Consider the following 17,912-nt stretch of genomic DNA (forward strand, 5'->3'; position numbering starts at 1 on the left):
GCAATGGCTTCATGCCTGGCGCTGGTGGAGGAAACATGAGAATCTTCAGAATCCCTTGGATCGCCTAGCCTGGCTTATGCAGTAGCAAACAGCAAAGAGACCTTGACTCAATCAAGATGAAAGGTAAGCATTGACCCTGAGGGTGTTCTCTGACCTCCACACATGTGCCAAGGCATGCATTCTCATGCACACACATTATACACATATATCAAAATTAGAAGACAGAATGCCTAAGATCTTTTCAAAAGGCTCCATGTCTGCCCAGTTCACAGTGGTGATCCAGCTATTGCTGTCTGGAGCACATTTGTGTGAAGAGATGCAGACAAGTGGGCCAGACTATAACCAGAGTTAACCTCCGGAGGAACTTGCCACACACTGCTTGCTGCTCTCTGCCCCTGGGGTCATGGGGAAGAATCTGACCTGAGAGCTGAGTCCCAAGTCTACAATGTGACCACTAGACTGTGTTAAGGAGATAGGCTTGGGAAGGAGACTTAGATGAAAGTTCTTGGAAAATTTCCCCAAAGCCTAGGCCTGGCCTCCTTGGCTCTGTGCAGAAGGCTGTTTGTTTTCACAAGTTTGTTTCTGTTTTCTTTTGAGACAAGATATGGAGTAGCACAGGCTGGCCTCCAGTGTGGTCTGCAGTTAAGGATGACCTTGAACTTCCAATCCTCTTGCCTCTACCTCCTAAGTGTTAGGACTCAGTGTGGATTACTCTTAACTTTATGCACACAGCACACTGAAATGCCCTGATCCCTAAGATGATCCAGAGTCACAAAAACATGTAGGGGGTAAAGTATGTGACCTTAACTGCTGGGCCATCTCTCTAGACCCTCTAACTAAAACATACCCCAAAATAGGTGTGTGTGTGTGTGTGTGTGTGTGTGTGAGACACTGCAACAGCATAGTGGCAATATACAGATGTTTGTCACACACATAAAAGTTGTTCCTATCGACTGACAGCTGTTTAAAGCATACCCACCACTGCTCTAACCTACATAGCAATGAGAGCAGAACCAGATCACTGGATTCAACAGGCCTAAAGAGTATGTCTTTTCCTGTGTTGAATACTGTCTTCAACATCCATGGTGTGTAGGGCTTGTAAACGGTTTATTTAGAGTCTAGACTCTGAGAAAAAAAGAGGCCTGTGGGCTTCAGAGGCCAAATAGGCCAATAGGCCAAGGAAGACTGTGAATGCCTAGGAAGGGAGCTCAACAGAGGACCGGCCTCCCTATCCAGCATAACCTCTAGGCTGAGGGGTTCCAGCAGAAGGCACGCACCTCTGTCACTTCTCACCCAGGAGCACACAGGGCCTGGAGTCAGCAAGGAGTCAGTCAACGGCCCTCAGGGTCCCCAGCATCACACCATGGCCATGGTGATCAGCTTGGTCTTCAAACACCCTGAGTGCCAATGGAGGCAACTGGGGGAGTGAGAGAGGGAAACCAGGCAGGGCACCTGCCTCCTAGGGAGCAGAAGCTATTGATCATGTGACTAATACCATACATTCCTGTTTCCTGTTAAAAGCAGTTAAAAGCACTAGCCAGGCAATGGTGACACATGCCTTTAATCTCAGCACTTGGGAGGCAGAGGCAGGCAGATCTCATTTAAGATCAGCTTGGTCTACAGATCAAATTCCAAGACAGCCAGAGCTACACAGAGAAACTCTATCTCAAAAACAAAAACAAATCACTAGTTTTTCTGGGAATGGTAGCACATGCCTTTAATTCCACACTTAAGAGGCAGAGAGAGGTAGATCCCTGGGTTCAAGGCCAGCTTGGTCTACATAGCAAGTTCCAAGACAGACCTATGTAATAAAGAAATGCTGCCTCAAAAGCAAAAGAGAGATGGCATAGATTCCAAACACTCCTTCCATCCTATCTCCTACACCCTAGCTGCACAGAATGATGTCCAGCTGCTGGTGGCCTTAGAAGGCACTAGAATATCTAATAGTAGATTGACTAAAGGGGAGATGCCACCTGCTCAGCGTTGGAGAGGTCATGCTGGGATGGGGCTTTGAGGGAAGGCAGCTATTCTGGGGTCACCCACACTCCTGTATATAATCCCTCGGTGTACTCATAGCACGCTCCTGTAAGTAAGCCCAATGGGCCACTGGCTTGCCAAGCTGCACTTGGACAGACATCTGCTGGACTGGTGAGTAGGTGCGACTGAGGTGTTCACAGGTGAGCACAAGGCTCAGGAGTTGGAGAGCACTGTTAGGAGTTTGGGGCCAGCCATAAAACAAGAGAAAAGGCTAACTTCTAACCTCTACAAGGGTCTAAGGTAACCCCATCCTAGGTCCCTAGTAGGACAAAAAGGAATGGGAATGAATCATCTAAATGCTCCAGAATATTCTGGAGCCATATTTCAGGTGCTGTATGAAAGCACAGGAATGGTGTCATTCACAGCAGTTTCATGACAACTCCCCCTCAAGTTAAAATCTCTTCATGGCTGTTGGTTGTCTATCTTCTCTCCAGACTTTTCCAGCGTTCTCTCTCTCTCCCATACATCATCGGGTAGAGGAAGTGGACCTCCTGTGGCCCTGAAAGTAGATTTTCATGATGGCATTCAACATAATTCTACATCCCCAGATACAAGACTTCTATACATGAGTCCTCCCTGTGTGGGTGTGGGTTTCCTGCATGAACTCAGGAGCTCAGACTCAGCAGCGGGCTCTCCACTGTTGCCCTGCTCCCTGTTGTGTGACTGGAGATGATGCGAACAGATGTCTGTTCACTCCACGTTGGCACACTGCACACATGTCAGCATCATCCCTCCCAGTGGTCCTGCCAGCAACATTCTACCCAGCCAGGTCTCCACTCAAATATTCCAGGGACAAGAACAGTGTCCTGTGGAACTCACACCCTGGTGGGGAAATGAGAGGCAAATAAATAAAGATGACAGTCATCGCAGGAAAGCACGGTAAAAAGGAGTTGCCAGGAGACTTGAGAAGGGCCCTAAGATCAGCTCCTTACAATGGGCTTGAAGGATGGGGAGGGGAAAGGGAGGGTAGAAGATATTCCAGATAGAAAGAACAGCAAGTACAGGCACTGGGCTGGGCTGCAAAGGGCAGACTGGGAGTAGACTGGAGGCAGACTGGGAGGCAGACTGGGGGTAGACAGGAAGCATACTGGGGTGCAGACTGGGGGATAGACTGGAGGCAGATTGGGAGTAGACCAGGGGCAGACTGAGGAGCAAACTGAAGGCAGCCCAGAGCGTAAACTGGGGGTTGGATTGGGGGTTAACTTGGGGGATAGAGTAGGGGCAGACTAGGGGATTGATTGGGGGCAGACAGGAGCTTCCACCACACCATGGAACTAGGACTTTCTTTTCTTGTTTTCATGGTTTTTAAAGATCTATTTTATTATTTATGTGTATGCATCTGTGTATGAGTTTGTGCACATGTAGTCAAGTGTCCATGGAAACCAGAAAAGGGTATTGGATCTCCTGGAGCTGGAAATAGAGGTGGTTGTAAGCCACTGATTGCAGGTGCTTGGGACTAAACTCGGGTCCTCTAGAAAAGCAACATGTACTCTTACTCAGTGACAGAGCCATTCCTCCAGTCCACTATTTGGTTTTTGAACCAGTTTTACGCTGTAGCATAGGCTGGCCTAGAACTCTCAGCAGTCCTCCTCCCCTGGCCTCGCTAAGCGCTGAGATTAGAGGTGTCTGGAGAGCTGTGGCTTTACAGTGAACCCTGGGATGCTAGAGGGTATGCCTAGGACAGAACTGATGGACACTGGAGTAGCAGAGAGAGGATCTCATGGAAGGGTTGCACAGAGAGAAAACACAGAGAGGCAAATGTGGGGTCAGCACAACCATGGCAAATCCCAAGACTGGATGATCCCCAAACACATTATATTTTAACAGCAATTTCTGATCATAAATCAATAAAGTATCATCAGCTAACTGTCTAAAATAGAAGGTAAAAACAAACATAATCCTAGGCCAGAGAAAAGGCTCAGAAGGCGAAAGGACCTACATGGTGGAAGGAGAGAATCCTTTCCAGAAAGTTGTCCTCTGACCTCAGCATGTGCCATGGTATTTACACACCCATATACACCCACATAAATAAATTTAAAAAAGAAGGAAAGAAAGAAGAGAAAATCCTGGGCCAGTGAGATGGTTCAACAGGTAAAACCATTGTAACACAAGTCTGGCGACCTGTTCAATCTCCGGGACCCCCATTGAGCAGGAGAACCAATTCCAGTTGTTCTCTGACCTCTACATACACACTGGAGCACACAGTACTTGCTCACAGAGGGCATCAGAACACAATAGCAAATAAAGGTAACAACTATAAGAAACAGTTCTGGGAAGATGAGCACAGTAGTGCATGCCTGTAATCCCAGCACTTGTGAGGGGAAGTTAGAGGATTAGGATTTCAAAGTCATTCTTGGCAACATGGCAAGTTTAAGACCAGCATGAGCTATACAAAGGCCTTGTCTCAAACAGGAACTCCTGACCCAGGGGCAATAGGGAAGCAGGAGGGACAAGGGCTTCCTCGGGGGACCTTCTTGGTGTCCTGGCAGCACAACTCGATGATGGATTCTCCCAGCAGTTGACAGCAGACACCAATGCTCATTCACCGCTTCTCTCCCAGGCTGTCACCTGGGTGGGTGTGGATAGGAAGTGTACCCAAAAAGCTAATGTGCTGCAAGCTTGTTTCTTTTTTTGTTGTTGTTGTGTTTTGTTTTGCTTTTGTTTATTTTTGTTTTTTGAGACAGGGTTTCTCTGTAGCTTTGTAGTCTGTCCTGAAACTAGCTCTTGTAGACCAGGCTGGCCTCAAACTCACAGATCCACCTGCCTCTGCTTCCCAAGTGCTGGGATTAAAGGCATGCGCCACCACTGCCCATTGACCTTGGATAGATATTTTTTTTTTAGGACTTGTAGTTTTATTATGAAACTTGTCATTGTTTATACAAGAAAAGTAAATGAGAATATTCATAAAATGATACAATTTGAAAATTAATATTAATAAAATGGATGTCAATTAAACAAAAGATTTCATATTATTACAAAACGATTAAGCATAGAATGAGTTAAACAGACTATAATATTTGAGATATTAAATGATGCAATAATTCTACTAGCAGATTTATTTATATCTTTTTGGCTTGGGTAGATTTTAAAAGCTATTTGCCTCTTCAAAATGAAGTGATAAAATAGATTTTTTTTTTAGAATAGAATTGGATATTTATTACTTAGAGGAGAGAGAAAGAGAGAGAAGAAGAGAAGAGAGACAGAGGAAAGAGAGAGAGAGAGAGACAGAGAGAGAGAGAGAGAGAGAGAGAGAGAGAGAGAGAGAGAGATGCGGCACGTGCCCAGAGGGGACAGAAAAAGTCGATAAATTTTTATAAATAAAATAGATTTTAAAATGAGAATTCATAGTTGGAGTCTAGGGACAACCAGGAGACACCCCCCCCCACCATCTCCTCTGCCTTCTCCCTCCATTTTCTGCCTCCTCTTCTCACAGTTGGAGTCTAGGGACAACCAGGAGACAACCCCCATCTCCTCTGCCTTCTCCCTCCATCCTCTGCCTCCTCACCTCTCACAGCTCCACAGAGCAGTCAGTGTGGACAGGAGTTGGGGGCTCTCAGGCTAACCCATGCTCCTAACTCCCACAACTTACTCTACAAGTAAGTCTTGCTTAAACTACAAGCCAGACATAATCCCAGGACGCGATTGAGCCTTTTATCAGGCCCAAAGACCAATCTTATCTCTCCTCTGGCATCATGCCAGGCCTGGCAGCCACAACCCTTGGAGGAGACCCAGACTAGCATTCACTGGTTACCCCTGTGGTTACCCCTGTGTCACTTCACAGCCCAGCCAGGATTAGCCTCCACCCTCACTTCCTTCATATAAACATCTCCTCTTAATACTTGTCCCACTGCCTGAAGCTCCAAAGGTCTGCATGTCAGCTGGCCTCAGAAGGAGTTGGGAGCCCCGTGCTATAAAAATGCCAGAAAGCAAGTCTAACCACAAAGCAATAAGGGCAGATACTCAGGGTGCAGGGCCCAGAGCAAAGGCAGTTGAAAGTGCACTGGGCTTGAGGTAAGGAACCTGTCCACCATTAACAAGCCCTGAAACCTTGGACAGGTCATCCCATGTCTTGAGACCCCAGTCATCCATGTCTGTGGAAATAGGGGTCACTCTGCTACCCTCAGCAGGGAGTAAAATGAAATAATTTTATATGTGGTTGGCTGAGAAATAGGCCAACCACATATAAAAGCTTTGGGTTTATTGTCTATGGAAGGCCTTTTACCAGTGCTGACCTCTCTTGCTCCAGGAACCTTAGCCAAGGGGTAACTGTCCTTCTTGGGAGCCTCTGTTTGAACCCCAGCATAGACAGACACCAATAATAATTGTCCCCGTGTGGGAAAGTGAAGCAGGGTCATGGGTGCAGAGCTGCATTCGAGAATGTTGCACGTGGGCAAACAGGGAGGGAAGAGAAAATATGCGGTTCACTTGCTTGTAATGCAGGAAGTTTGGAAGCTCGCCCCAGAGCTGGAAAACCTTGGTGCCTCTGAGAAAGGGAGCAGTTGACTCAGGGTGGGGGGCAAGAAGTACCCAAACTCTGCTCAGCTCCCCTTCCTGCCTCCCCATACTTCTGAAGTGGTCCCTTCCCTGCCTTATCATCACCAGGCCGCATCAGGTCTCTTCTGCATCCCCCAGGAAGCCAAGCATGGTTCCACCAGCCCTGTGGTGGAAATCTTTTCCTGATTCTCCTCTGGGGGTGTCTGCTGACTGTGGGAAAAAGCTTCCTGAGAAGTTTCCTCACAAACACACTGCTGTCCCTCTCCTGAAGGGGTGACCCATTTTCCTTCCATCACTTCCTCCCCAACATCGCCTAGGCACAGTGGTTACAGAGGGACCTCAGGAAAGTCTTCCCAGATATTGAAAAAGTGGGAAACAAACAGAAAATGGCTGCATCTCTGAGAAGAGCAGGAGGCATGCGATACCTTGAGAGAAGCTGGGGAGATTCGGAGGGGCCATCCAAGTCTGAGCAGTAGCCCAGGCCTCACTCACCCTACCCTTGGGATTCACTCAACCCCTGGGGTGAACATGACCAGCTAGAACCACAGACACCCATAAACTGCTTAGCTCATAAACTCAGGGCTCTGCCAGGAGAAACAGGTCCCCAAGGCCAACCCCAAGATCTGGAGATCTATACGGGAGAGTGAGAGGAAGCCTCAACCAGGCCCCTCCCAAACACCTGGACCTATGCAAGGTGGGAGTGGCGGGAACAGGAATGGACCAATGTTCCTATAGTGTGTGGTCAAGAGCCCAGCCGGGTTCAAGTCCTAATTCTGTCAAGTGTTATGTCAATTCACCTCTGTGTGCCATGAAGTGAGGTAACAGCAATGAAAGCTCACAAGCTTGCTCTGAGGTAAGGGAAGTCTTAGAAGGGATTTAGTGACTGACACTCTAGAACAAAATGCCCATCGATGTGGGGCTGGGAGGCAGAGGGGCTCTCTGATGTCCACTCAACTGGTCTCTAGTGTGTGTCATCTCCTCAAGGTGACTGGCCTTGACTACAACAAACCCAGCGACCCATCTGCTCAGAACACATCCAAGATTCCTGTCTGGGCCCCTAAACACAGCTTTTAACTAAAGTGTTCCCTCCCAAAGCAGACCAGTCTTGAACTTTGCAGGTGCTCCAGAGATGCAGAGGAAACTGCCCTCCAGAACTGCAGAGAACGCAGAGACCTCTCTGCTTCCCAACTCACAGAAACCCCACAATGCACACAGGACCCCAATTGCCAGTTCTTGCTCACTGGGAACTCTTCAGGCTGCCAGAGCTGAACAGAAGTCATAGAGGGCCACGCCCTCCCTGACTACTGGATGGATAGCTCCTAGGTTCTCTTCTTATCCCCAGCCAGTCTCCACACGTTCCAGCCTCCTCCAGCTCTGGGGTTGGAATTTCCTGAGTAAAAACCCACTGCGTAGGGAGTAGACCAAAGGTGAGGCTGAAGGGCAGTGCCCTGCTACAGCCCTTCCCCACAACCGCTGACTGAGGAGACACTGGGCCTAACCCCTGCAGGGCCTCATGACCATGTATCAGGACCCCTCGCAGCCATAGGGTAGCCAGCTCAAAAGGAACAAAGTGACCAGTCTTTCAGTCCTGGGCTTCCAGGATCTGGCCTGAGCGCACACTCCAAACAGGGAAGTAAAGTGCGGGGGCTGATTTCCACAGAGCAACAGCCACCCCTGTCATTGTGTTAGTCATCTGTCCCGAACAGGGTGGGAAGGGCAAGGGAAACATCTGGAGAAGGCCAGACCAGCAGTTTAGCGGCAAGGAAAGCGTCACAGCGCCAGTGTGACTGCAATAACAAGGAGCGGCCAGCTGCAGCCTGGACTACACAGCAAGTTCCAGGTCAGCCTCAAGTATGCAGTGAAAACACCGTTGCAAAGAAAATAAAATTAAAGCAAAACCAGGCCTCAAGGTCAACCAGGGCAGTGGCTCTGCTGGCTTACACCTTGTCCCCATCTGCCCAGTAGAGTGGAGAGGGGACATACCTCCGGTAACTGCTCGGGTCTGGCCCAGGGCCAGGGGCAGATTCAAAGGAAAGGGGAAGCCACTGTGCTGAGGAGGAGTTACACCTCCTCTGACCCCACCACCACCACAATGCTGCTCAAACAACTTCAAATAGGGGTAGGCCACCAGACCACAATTGAGAGATGAAGCTTGTTCATTCTAATGACACCTTCTGAGTGTGGTCACACCACTCCCCAGACCCCACTCCAGACCTGGGGTTCAAGCAGGGGCAGAAACAGGGCCTGAGTGGGTCTCGGCTGCCTCTTGAAAACCGGGTCACACTTATACGTCAGTAGAGAGAAGGTTGTCGGGCTGTGGGTGAAAAGCCCCAGAGACCCCTAACAGTCAAGTTCTCGGGGGCAGAGGCAGGAGAACTGGGAGTTTAAATGGCCATGAGCAGCCAGGAAGACCCTCTGCCCTCAGACCTCCACACCCACGAGCTTCCCTGAGCCTGCTCTTTCCAAAAAGTAAAAGATAATTTAACAGTGGCATAGGCTGGGCAGGAACTGATGAAGCCTCTCAAGGGGCGGTTAGCCTGGTCACGGTCACAAACAGTGTTAGACTGTAGGAGAGAAGACAACTGGTCCCAGCTGACAAACACACAGCCGTGGCTTTACCAGAGGACCAGCCCTATTTAATTCTGTACCATAGACTTCAAAGCTGGGAGCTGGTCAGGGTGAAGGCAAATGTGGGGCTCCACTCAAGATGGTTATGCCTTCTCCTTTCTCAGTACAGACCAACCAACACTCTCAGGGGGGCAAAAGCATGTCTCCCCACCCAAAAATCTCTGTGACAGATTTCCAAACAAACCTCATTCAAAAATTCTTGCCGCTTTCTCTTTCCTCTTCCAAGTTATTTGGGATCATTCCCCTGAGGTACAAGTCACATCCAAAGCAGGACGTCCAGAAAAGTTCAAGTGTTCCCATCTGACCCCCCAGGTAACAAAGAGAACTGTCATTATTCCATCCCATGGACATCTGTCCATGTCCCATCTAGGTCCTAGGAGGCAGAATAGCAAGGCTGGCACCCACTGGGCATTCCAGGATGGGAGGCAGTGGTGGTAAAAGACAGAAGTGGGCAGCACCTTGGAACTGTCCCAGCTACACAACACTGGTGTCACGCAGGAAGATGGTGCTCCAGATGGGAAGTAGCTCTGATCAAATGTCATATGCACCATGTTTTTTGTTTGGAGAGCTTCCTCTCTGATGGCTGGAAATACAGCTCAGCAATACTGTGCTTGCCTAGCACACACCAGCCACCGAGTTCCATCCCTGGTACGGGAGGGGTAAGGGTAGATTTCCTCTTGGGGTATTTCGAAAGCCTCTAGTAAAGCCTCTCACGTTGAAGAGTGCCTCACAGAGAAGTAACTTTCAGGGGTCCCTGGGGTAGTTAAAGCCACAGCACAGGAAGCAACTCCCACGGCAACTCCAACCCTACGCTTAAGAAAGCAGCCATCTAGAATTACACCAAGCCTTCACAGATGGCATCATACCAACCTATATAGCTGATCTCTATCATTATGACCCTTGCAGAGATGTGGTGAAAAGGTTAAGGAACCAACACTGTGCCAGCGTACCTTCCTCCAGGGCATGGGCAGTGTCAAACAAGGCTTGACAGGGAAAGCTGCAGAGCCACTGGGTGACCTGAGCCTGGCTTAAGGAGCATGGATGCTTCCCAGGTGCAACTAAAGTTCTTGGGCCTCCAGGGGGCAGCTGGGAATTCTGACACTCATCCTTCACCACCCATGGTCATGAGGCTTTCCCAGACTTAAAAGTTCTGAGTTCTGGAGCAGTTCTTCCAAGGCAGAGGACTTCTTCCATGGTGTTGCCAACATGTCCTTTCACCATCTCTCCTATTCATTGACTACACACACACACACACACACACACACACGCACGCACACACACACGCACACACACACGTGTACCTGGGAACTGCATTTCATCTCCCACATCAACCCTGGACAGGTATAAGTTACCCCATTTTAAGGACTAGTAAACTGAGACACTCAAGAGTTGAGAAAGGGCTCTGCTCCATGCAACTTCTCAGCCGCCTCCTCTCAAGTCAGATTCTCTAGCTACCCGGGGCCCACCACCTGCTCCTCCCACCCCTGCCTCCTAGAGCTAATGTGAATACAGTACTTTCCCACCAGTATCCAAAACTGAGGATGCTACCCCTAATCTCCGCTTCACCACCTGGGCTTTGCACAGACTTCACCTGGCTCAGGCCAGAGTGGTCCAGGAAATGCCTCCAGGAGTGGCCATTAGAGACTCTGGGACATGGAGAGGAGTGGCTGCCCTGGTTCTCGGTTAGTGCATATGCTGTGAGGTCCAGGGACTAAAGGTACAGAGCGAGCCAACAGCATGGACTTTTCCTTTGCCCGCCCTAAGTGCCCCCCTTCCTGCCCTCTCCAACTCTATAAATAAGCCGGGTCAGTGCATCAGCAGAAAGGCAGCCAGGTGGGCGTGAAGAAGGCTTGTGGAAAAGATGACTTCTGAAAGTAAATTAAGGCTCCCATTCAGATCAAGGGATAGCACGTCAAAGTCTCCTGGGAGCACTGTTCTTGGCAGAAAACAGGCCCACCTGGACTTGCAGGCTGGGCCAGCTCCACAAAGCAAAATTCAAGGCCAAGAGAGAAGCAAGGGCATGAATTGGAAAGAAAGGGGTGAAAAAAAATCAAAGAAGCTTCCCTGCTTGTTGCTGTTTTTGTTTTCTGAGTTTGTTTTAACCTGTACCCTTGGTTCACCCTTCTCCTAAAACATATTCCATATGTAATTACCACCCTGGTTGGAATAGCCAAATGGCAAAGGGATGATGGGAATGGGAAAAGGAAGGAACTAAGAGATCAGGGAAGAATTCCATCCCACACCCAGTACCCTGATCTGCCTGGACCAGGAAGGAGGGAAAGGACACGAAAAAGAGAAGGAAAAGAACAAAACAAGGACCAAGTTGTACCACGTGACCCGGCAGTCAAACAGTAAGTCATGAGGAAATGAGGAGAGCACACCAGGGGAAGGGGGGGGGGGGATGAAGTCAGGTCAGAGCCCTGCCTGGAATGTGCCCGGTTCTATCCCAGCCCAGTCACAGCAGGCCAGCCAGGAAAGCCCTTCCCTATTCATGTTTTAGGGGGAAAAATCATTCAAGGTCGGACCCTTTTTATATCCAAATCTTGCTTCCCTCTTTGTCTGTACCTGGCTCAAGGCTCACCCCTCACCAGCAAGCCTTCCTTGATTTACTCAAACCCAGCAAGGTTTTCCAGCAGCTCTCCCATTCCCTTATAGCCCCCACCCTGGAGGCTTAGAAATTAACTGCTCCAGCAAGTCACAGGAGGTGGTCAGCCCTGGAGACCAACTCTTCCAGATGAGCACAGGCTCTAACAGGAAAAGGTGATCCAAGTTTTATGGCCTGTTTCTCTTTTTCTTTCTTTCTTTCTTTTTTTCTTTAAAGGGGGGTTTCAAGATTGGGTTTCTCTGTAGCTTTGGAGTCTGTCCTGGACCTAGGTCTTGTAGACCAGGCTGGCCTTGAACTCAGAGATCCACCTGCCTCTGCCTCCCCTAGTGCAGAGGAGATTAAAGGCACGTGCTTCCATCGCCCGGCACAGGGTTTTTATGCATAGCCCAGGCTGGCCTGGAACTCACTGGTAGACAATGCTGACCTCAAACTCAAAGAGATCAGCCTGTCTCTGCCTCCCAAGTGTTGAGAAAAAAACGTGTACCACCACTGCTCAGTTAAGTCTTAGGTCTCGATTTTAGGAAGGCCAAACCCTGCCAAAATAAATGATTAAAACACCCTATCCTTACAGCCAGGTTTTAGTGACACACACCTTTGAGCCCAGCACTGGGGAAGCAGAGGCAGGATTTCTTTGAATTCAAGAGGAGCCTGGTCTACATAGCAAATTGCAGGACAGTCAGGGCTACAAAGAAAGATCCTGTCTCAAAACGAAGGAAAATAACAACAAAAACCCCTCCAACCTTTCCAGGGAAAATATCCTAGAGAATGACTGGGCATTATAACCATGCCACTGCCTCACTGGAGGTAAGCTGACCCAGGTGTTTCCTTCCTACTCTAAGGAGGTCGACCAATTCTCTTAGTTCTGGTAGCCTGGGCAGAGTCAGGAAGCATGTCTAGATGGTGAAGGGCATCCCTGTACATTCAAGAGGCACTTGTTCTGTGTAACCCCTAGGTTTTGCTGGGGCGTCTCCCTTCAATCTTGCCCTAGAAGGTAACAACAACTCACCTTGCTGTGTCTACAAGGTGAGACAGTCCCTCCACTCACCTACAGGCTTGGACACCTCTTTGAGGACGGGAAGGCAGGCCCTGAAGCCCGAAACTTCCCTTCTTGAATCCTTAGCCTCAGAATCCCATTCCGAACTTTCTTTGGCCATGTACTCTTAACGCTTGGTCACTATGCCAACTCCACCAGGCCTTCCAGGCCCACCAGGCTGTTTGGGAGGCAGTCGGGGGGAGCGGGGGGACCACAAAATGACAAGTAACAACTAATTTGTCGGTTTTATGTCCTAGAGCGCGAGGTTGGGGTCCCGATGTACCACCAACCCTGCTCGGTTAGGCCTTCAACCGTTCGGTACCCCCTCCCAGCGCCCCAAACTCACTGCGTGTGCTGGGCGCGGCCTGCGCGGAAGACCTCATCCAGAGCAACGGTGGCCCGACCCAGAAACTTGTCCACACCGATGAGCGAGCGGTGCATGGTGGTGAGCACCAGCTCGCAGGCGGCGTTGGGGCCCGAGGCCCAGGGCGCAGGGGACCCATCTGCCTCCTGTGCCCGCAGTAGGCCGTCCAGGGCACCGGGCGGCAGCTCGAACGAGCACTCCTCGCACCATTCCGGGCAGCCTTGCGTCTTCTCCACCACCGAGGTGCTGTACTTCTCGCGGCCCACCTGGATCACCGTGTACGCGTCGCTGGTGCTGCCGGCGCCTGAGCTCTTACCCCTCAACCCGCTGGCCCGCAGCACAGTCACCTGGACGTGCGTGGGCAGCCAGCGGGAGGACCCGGCCGCGGGCTCGGCGTCGCGCACCAGGGCCATATCTGACCCCGGGACCGAGTGACAGCCGCGGGATGTTATTAGGAGCCGGCTCCCGGCGCTGCCTGCAGCGCACCGACCGCCTCAGCCGCGGGCTGGCCTGGGCCGAGAGGGCCGCCGCCTCCCTGCCGCCCCGCCTCCCGGGCGGCCGCCCGCCCAACGACGTCACGCCCCGCCTAGGCCCCGCCCAGTCCCCGCCCCCTGGCTCCTCCAGCCTATAGCTATCTTGGAGCTTAGAGGCCCAGAGAGGGGCGCGGCCTCTGCAAAGATGTGGGCGGGGCACCCTCACTGGCCCAGCCCCTCTCGCCGACCCTCAAGCTAGTACTGCAGTACTAAAAGGTGACCAGAGCGGAAGGGGCACGGGCATGGATTTGAGACGGGGATTGGGAGCTGGCCACGCCTTATTCACGACGGGATTCGCGTGTGCACTGTGCGTATCTGCAAGAGAAGAAACGGAGGGGCAATGGGTGAAGGCTGCTAACAGCCTCTGCAGAAAGGTAGGCGTGACTATCCTTATGACCCCGCCCCGTGTTGGCAGCGACTCTCAAACTGGAAAACCCGACTTCTGTTTTACTACTCCCCGCGCTGTGCGTGGGCAGTCCCAGGTTTTCCTGCGAGCTCCTCGACTCCCGAAAACCCTCGCTGCTCCGAAGACCCCACTCAGCGTGGGTTTGAGGGTTTGAGGACTCCGGAGAGTCCCTAAAGCACACACGCTCTCCCATCCTTCATCCCGCCGCTCCACGTGACTACCCGGCATCACAGCCTTCGCTGACACTGCAGTTGAGGATCTGTGATGACTTGGAGCAGCCAGTTGTGTGCTGAGAAGTCACTGGAGTGGGGCTACCAAGAACCATTTTTTTCGAGACGGAGTTTTTTATGCAGTCCTGGCTGTCCTGGAATTCGCTATATAGACTAGGGCACGAACACACAGATTCTCCTGCCTCCATGCTTCCCACGACAAGATTTTTATTTATCTACCTATTATTTATTTATTTTTGAGCCACCACACTGTTTTGATTTTTTTTCTTTTTTTTATACTAGGGGCTCATATGGTAATCCTGCACATGCTCTAACTCATGCCCAGCCGTCTTTAAAACTATTTTGTGTGGCCGGGTGTGGTGGTGCACACCTTTAATCCTAGCCCTTTGAAAATAGAAGCAGGAAGATCTCTGTGACTTCGAGGCTAGTCTGGTCTGTGTAGGGAGTTCTAGATCAACCAGGACTGCCATGTGAGATCCTGTCCAAAACTCAAGCACTTGCCCTTGAAAGACAGAAGCAGGCAGATCTTTTGAGTTTGAGGCCAGCCTGATCTATATATAGTGAGTTCCAACCAAAGTTGCATGGTGAGACTTTGTCCAAAAAACAAAACAAAACTCACAAACTTTATGTTAGAGTTATATTTCACACAGGGCCTTTCTTATAGTAGGCAAGCCTTCTCCAGAGCTAATCTTCAGCATCTGAATCCATTTGTACGTGCCTGCTGTGTGCTGTGTCCTGAGTACTGCCAGCACGCTCGGTGCATTATGAAGATGATGATTAATAATTTGGGATGTTAAATTATGGCAGGAGTTGGCCAATACTGACTCATGAGCTGTATGTGTACAACCTCATTTCATTTTCAGAGCCATCCTGTACATGAATTTAGTTTTCCAGAAGACAGAATTATAGACTAGAGAAATTTGTCTAGTATTCATAGCCAAGAAGTCATGGCAGCACAGCCAGTAATCCTAGGGCTCCACAGGCAAATCCAAGGCCAGCCGGTGCTACATGGTGAGCCTTTACTTTTTGCTTTTACTTTTGTTAACTTTCAGAGCCTACACAGATTAATTTTTTGTTTGTTTGTTTTTGAGACAGAGTTCTCTGTCTAGCCTTGGATCTCTCTCTCTCTCTCTCTCTCTCTCTCATAGTGTGTGTGTGTGTGTGTGTGTGTGTGTGTGTGTGTGTGTGTAGACCATGCTGGCCTTGAACTCACAGACACCCCCTGCCTCTGCCTCCCACGTGCTATTATGAAAAGCGTGTGCCACCACCGCCTAATTTAGAATATTTTTCAGTAATGTGTACATAATATACTCAGATCAAAAAAAACAAACAAACAAATCAGGAGGCTCCAAGGTGGCCACCAAACTTGATGACTTGAGTTTGATCCCCAGCACCCACACGATAGGAGAGGGCCAACTCCAGCAAGTTGCTCTCAAACTTCCACATGGACACTGGCTGCAGCACACCCTCTCCCACCAAACACAATCAAATCTTAGAAGTATCGGAAGAGATTGAGAAAGCTTTCCATATCCTGGGCTATCTCTTTTAGTTTACTTTATCTCCCCCGCCCTGTCTGTCTGTCTGCGTCTGTGCACACATGCACCCACATGTGTAGCAGTCGGAGGACAATCCACTCAGTTCTCCTCCCAGGGCCGACCAGGTCATTGGGGTCCACAGCAAGCACTTGCTTTCTCGTCCGAATCATCCTGCCCAATCATATTTTTAAATTTTTATTTGAGCCAAGGTCTTTTTGTTGTTGTTGTTGTTGTTGTAAGTTATTTATTTATATTTTATGTCCGAGTACACTGCATGTACACCTGCAGGCCAGAAAAGCCACCATGTGAGTGCTGGGAATCGAACTCAGATCCCCTAGAAGAGCAGCCATTGCGCTTAACCGGTAAGCCACCTCTCCAGCCCCCTTGAGCCAAGGTCTTACCATAACCCTGGTTGACCTCAAACTCACAAGAATTAGTTTGCTTTTGCCTCCCACGTGCTGGTATTAAAGGTATTCCCCACCACGCTCTTTATCAACTTTATTTTTCTTTTGTGTCAGAGTCCTTGGTAGCCCAGCTGGCCTTTAAATTACCATCAACTGGCCGTGAACTCCCGCTCCTCCTACTGGGTGGGATTTCAGATCTGCACCACCACGCCCAGCTTCAATCCAGACCTACTTACATTTGTTTCTTTAAAACAGGAACTTGTCTACCTCAGGGTGGCCTTCATATGAAATGTAGCCAAGAATAACCTTTAACCCCTGATCCTTCTGCCTCCTTCTTTCCTAAGGTTGGAGTTAGAGGCTTGAGCCACCACCTCCCATGACTGCTGGAGATAAATCCCAGGGCCTCACTCAGGCTCTCTAAAGAGCCACACACCTCGGAGAGTATACCTCATAGACCTATTTGTGTTTCCAGGCCTGAGGTTGACCCCACCTAGCTGCATAAATCGCTTCTGTGCTTGTATCTAAATTTGGCACTGGCTGTAATCTGTTGCCTTCCTGCTAAGATAGATACAAACTTTATCTGGCTAATAACCACTCTCCTCCCTCAGTCTTTTTAGTTCTACTATTGCTTTCCTTTATTTATTAGGAAAGAATTTGTGTGCTAGCACACAAATTTCTACTTGCCAGGCCAAATCCTCAACAGGAACACAAAAGCAATGCGGAGGGTTGGGCAGGGAGGATTGGCAGGGGAAGGAGACGCTTAGGAGCACTCCACCACAACCCATGTGATCAGCCTCCCACAGTAGGGGTGTGTGTGTGTGTGTGTGTGTGTGTGAGAGAGAGAGAGAGAGAGAGAGAGAGAGAGAGAGAGAGAGAGAGAGAGCTCCAGTGTCAACCCTCACACCACATTTTGGATAGGGTCTCTGCTGTTTTCTCCTAGACATGAGTACACTGAGCTAGCTGGACCTTGAGCTCCCTGGGAGTCTCCTTTCTCCGCCTTTCTTCCCACAGTAAGGGCACTCACTGGAAGTACAAACATGCTTTGCACCACACCCAACTCTACGTGGGTCCTAGGGATTCAGACCCAGGGCCATCTCCACTGTTGGGGTTGGGGTGGACAGCTTGCTTACATACATGCATGAAGCCCTGGTTTCCATCTCTAACATCACATAAACTGGGGGGGGGGGGGGGGACATGCCTTTATTCTCAGCACTTGGAAGATGGAAGCATCAGCAGGATCAGAAGTCCATGGTCAAGCCGGGTGGCGGCGCACGCCTTTAATCCCAGCTCTCAGGAGGCAGAGGCAGGCGGATCTCTGTGAGTTCGAGGCCAACCTGGTCTACAAGAGCTAGTTCCAGGACAGGCACCAAAGCTACAGAGAAACCTTGTCTTGAAAAAAACAAACAAACAAAACAAACAAACAAACAAAAAAAGAAGTCCATGGTCATCCTTGGCTACAAAGTGAACTGAAGTCCAACCTAAGTTACATGAGACCTTGTCTCCTCCCCCCAAAAAAGCTTTTAAGTTATTTGGGAAAAAATATAAACTATAAAGAAAAATAAAAGTATCACCCAGAATCAACACTGCCAGCAATTTGTTGCCTTTCTAATCTTTACACTGTCTGCATAAAATTTGAGAGCCCT

At 49.7% G+C, this 17,912-nt stretch overlaps 1 protein-coding gene across 4 annotated transcripts in view; it reads right to left on the reverse strand.

Moving 5' to 3' along the window:
- Positions 1–13,685, reverse strand: part of Rab11fip5 (RAB11 family interacting protein 5) — a 37,509-nt gene extending 23,824 nt beyond the window's left edge. The window contains exon 1 of one of the 4 annotated variants that reach the window (XM_048416485.3): positions 13,144–13,685. In XM_048416485.3, coding sequence (XP_048272442.1) covers positions 13,144–13,574 — 431 coding nt within the window. In that variant the 5' untranslated portion in view covers positions 13,575–13,685. The remainder of the gene's footprint in view (positions 1–13,143) is intronic. The other 3 variants (XM_048416486.3, XM_048416487.3, XM_085690551.2) reach the window with 3 other exon arrangements.
- Positions 13,686–17,912: the final 4,227 nt, after the last annotated feature.

This window comes from Myodes glareolus, chromosome 6, assembly GCF_982192425.1.
Source record: "Myodes glareolus chromosome 6, mMyoGla1.1, whole genome shotgun sequence".
NCBI lineage: Eukaryota > Metazoa > Chordata > Mammalia > Rodentia > Cricetidae > Myodes > Myodes glareolus.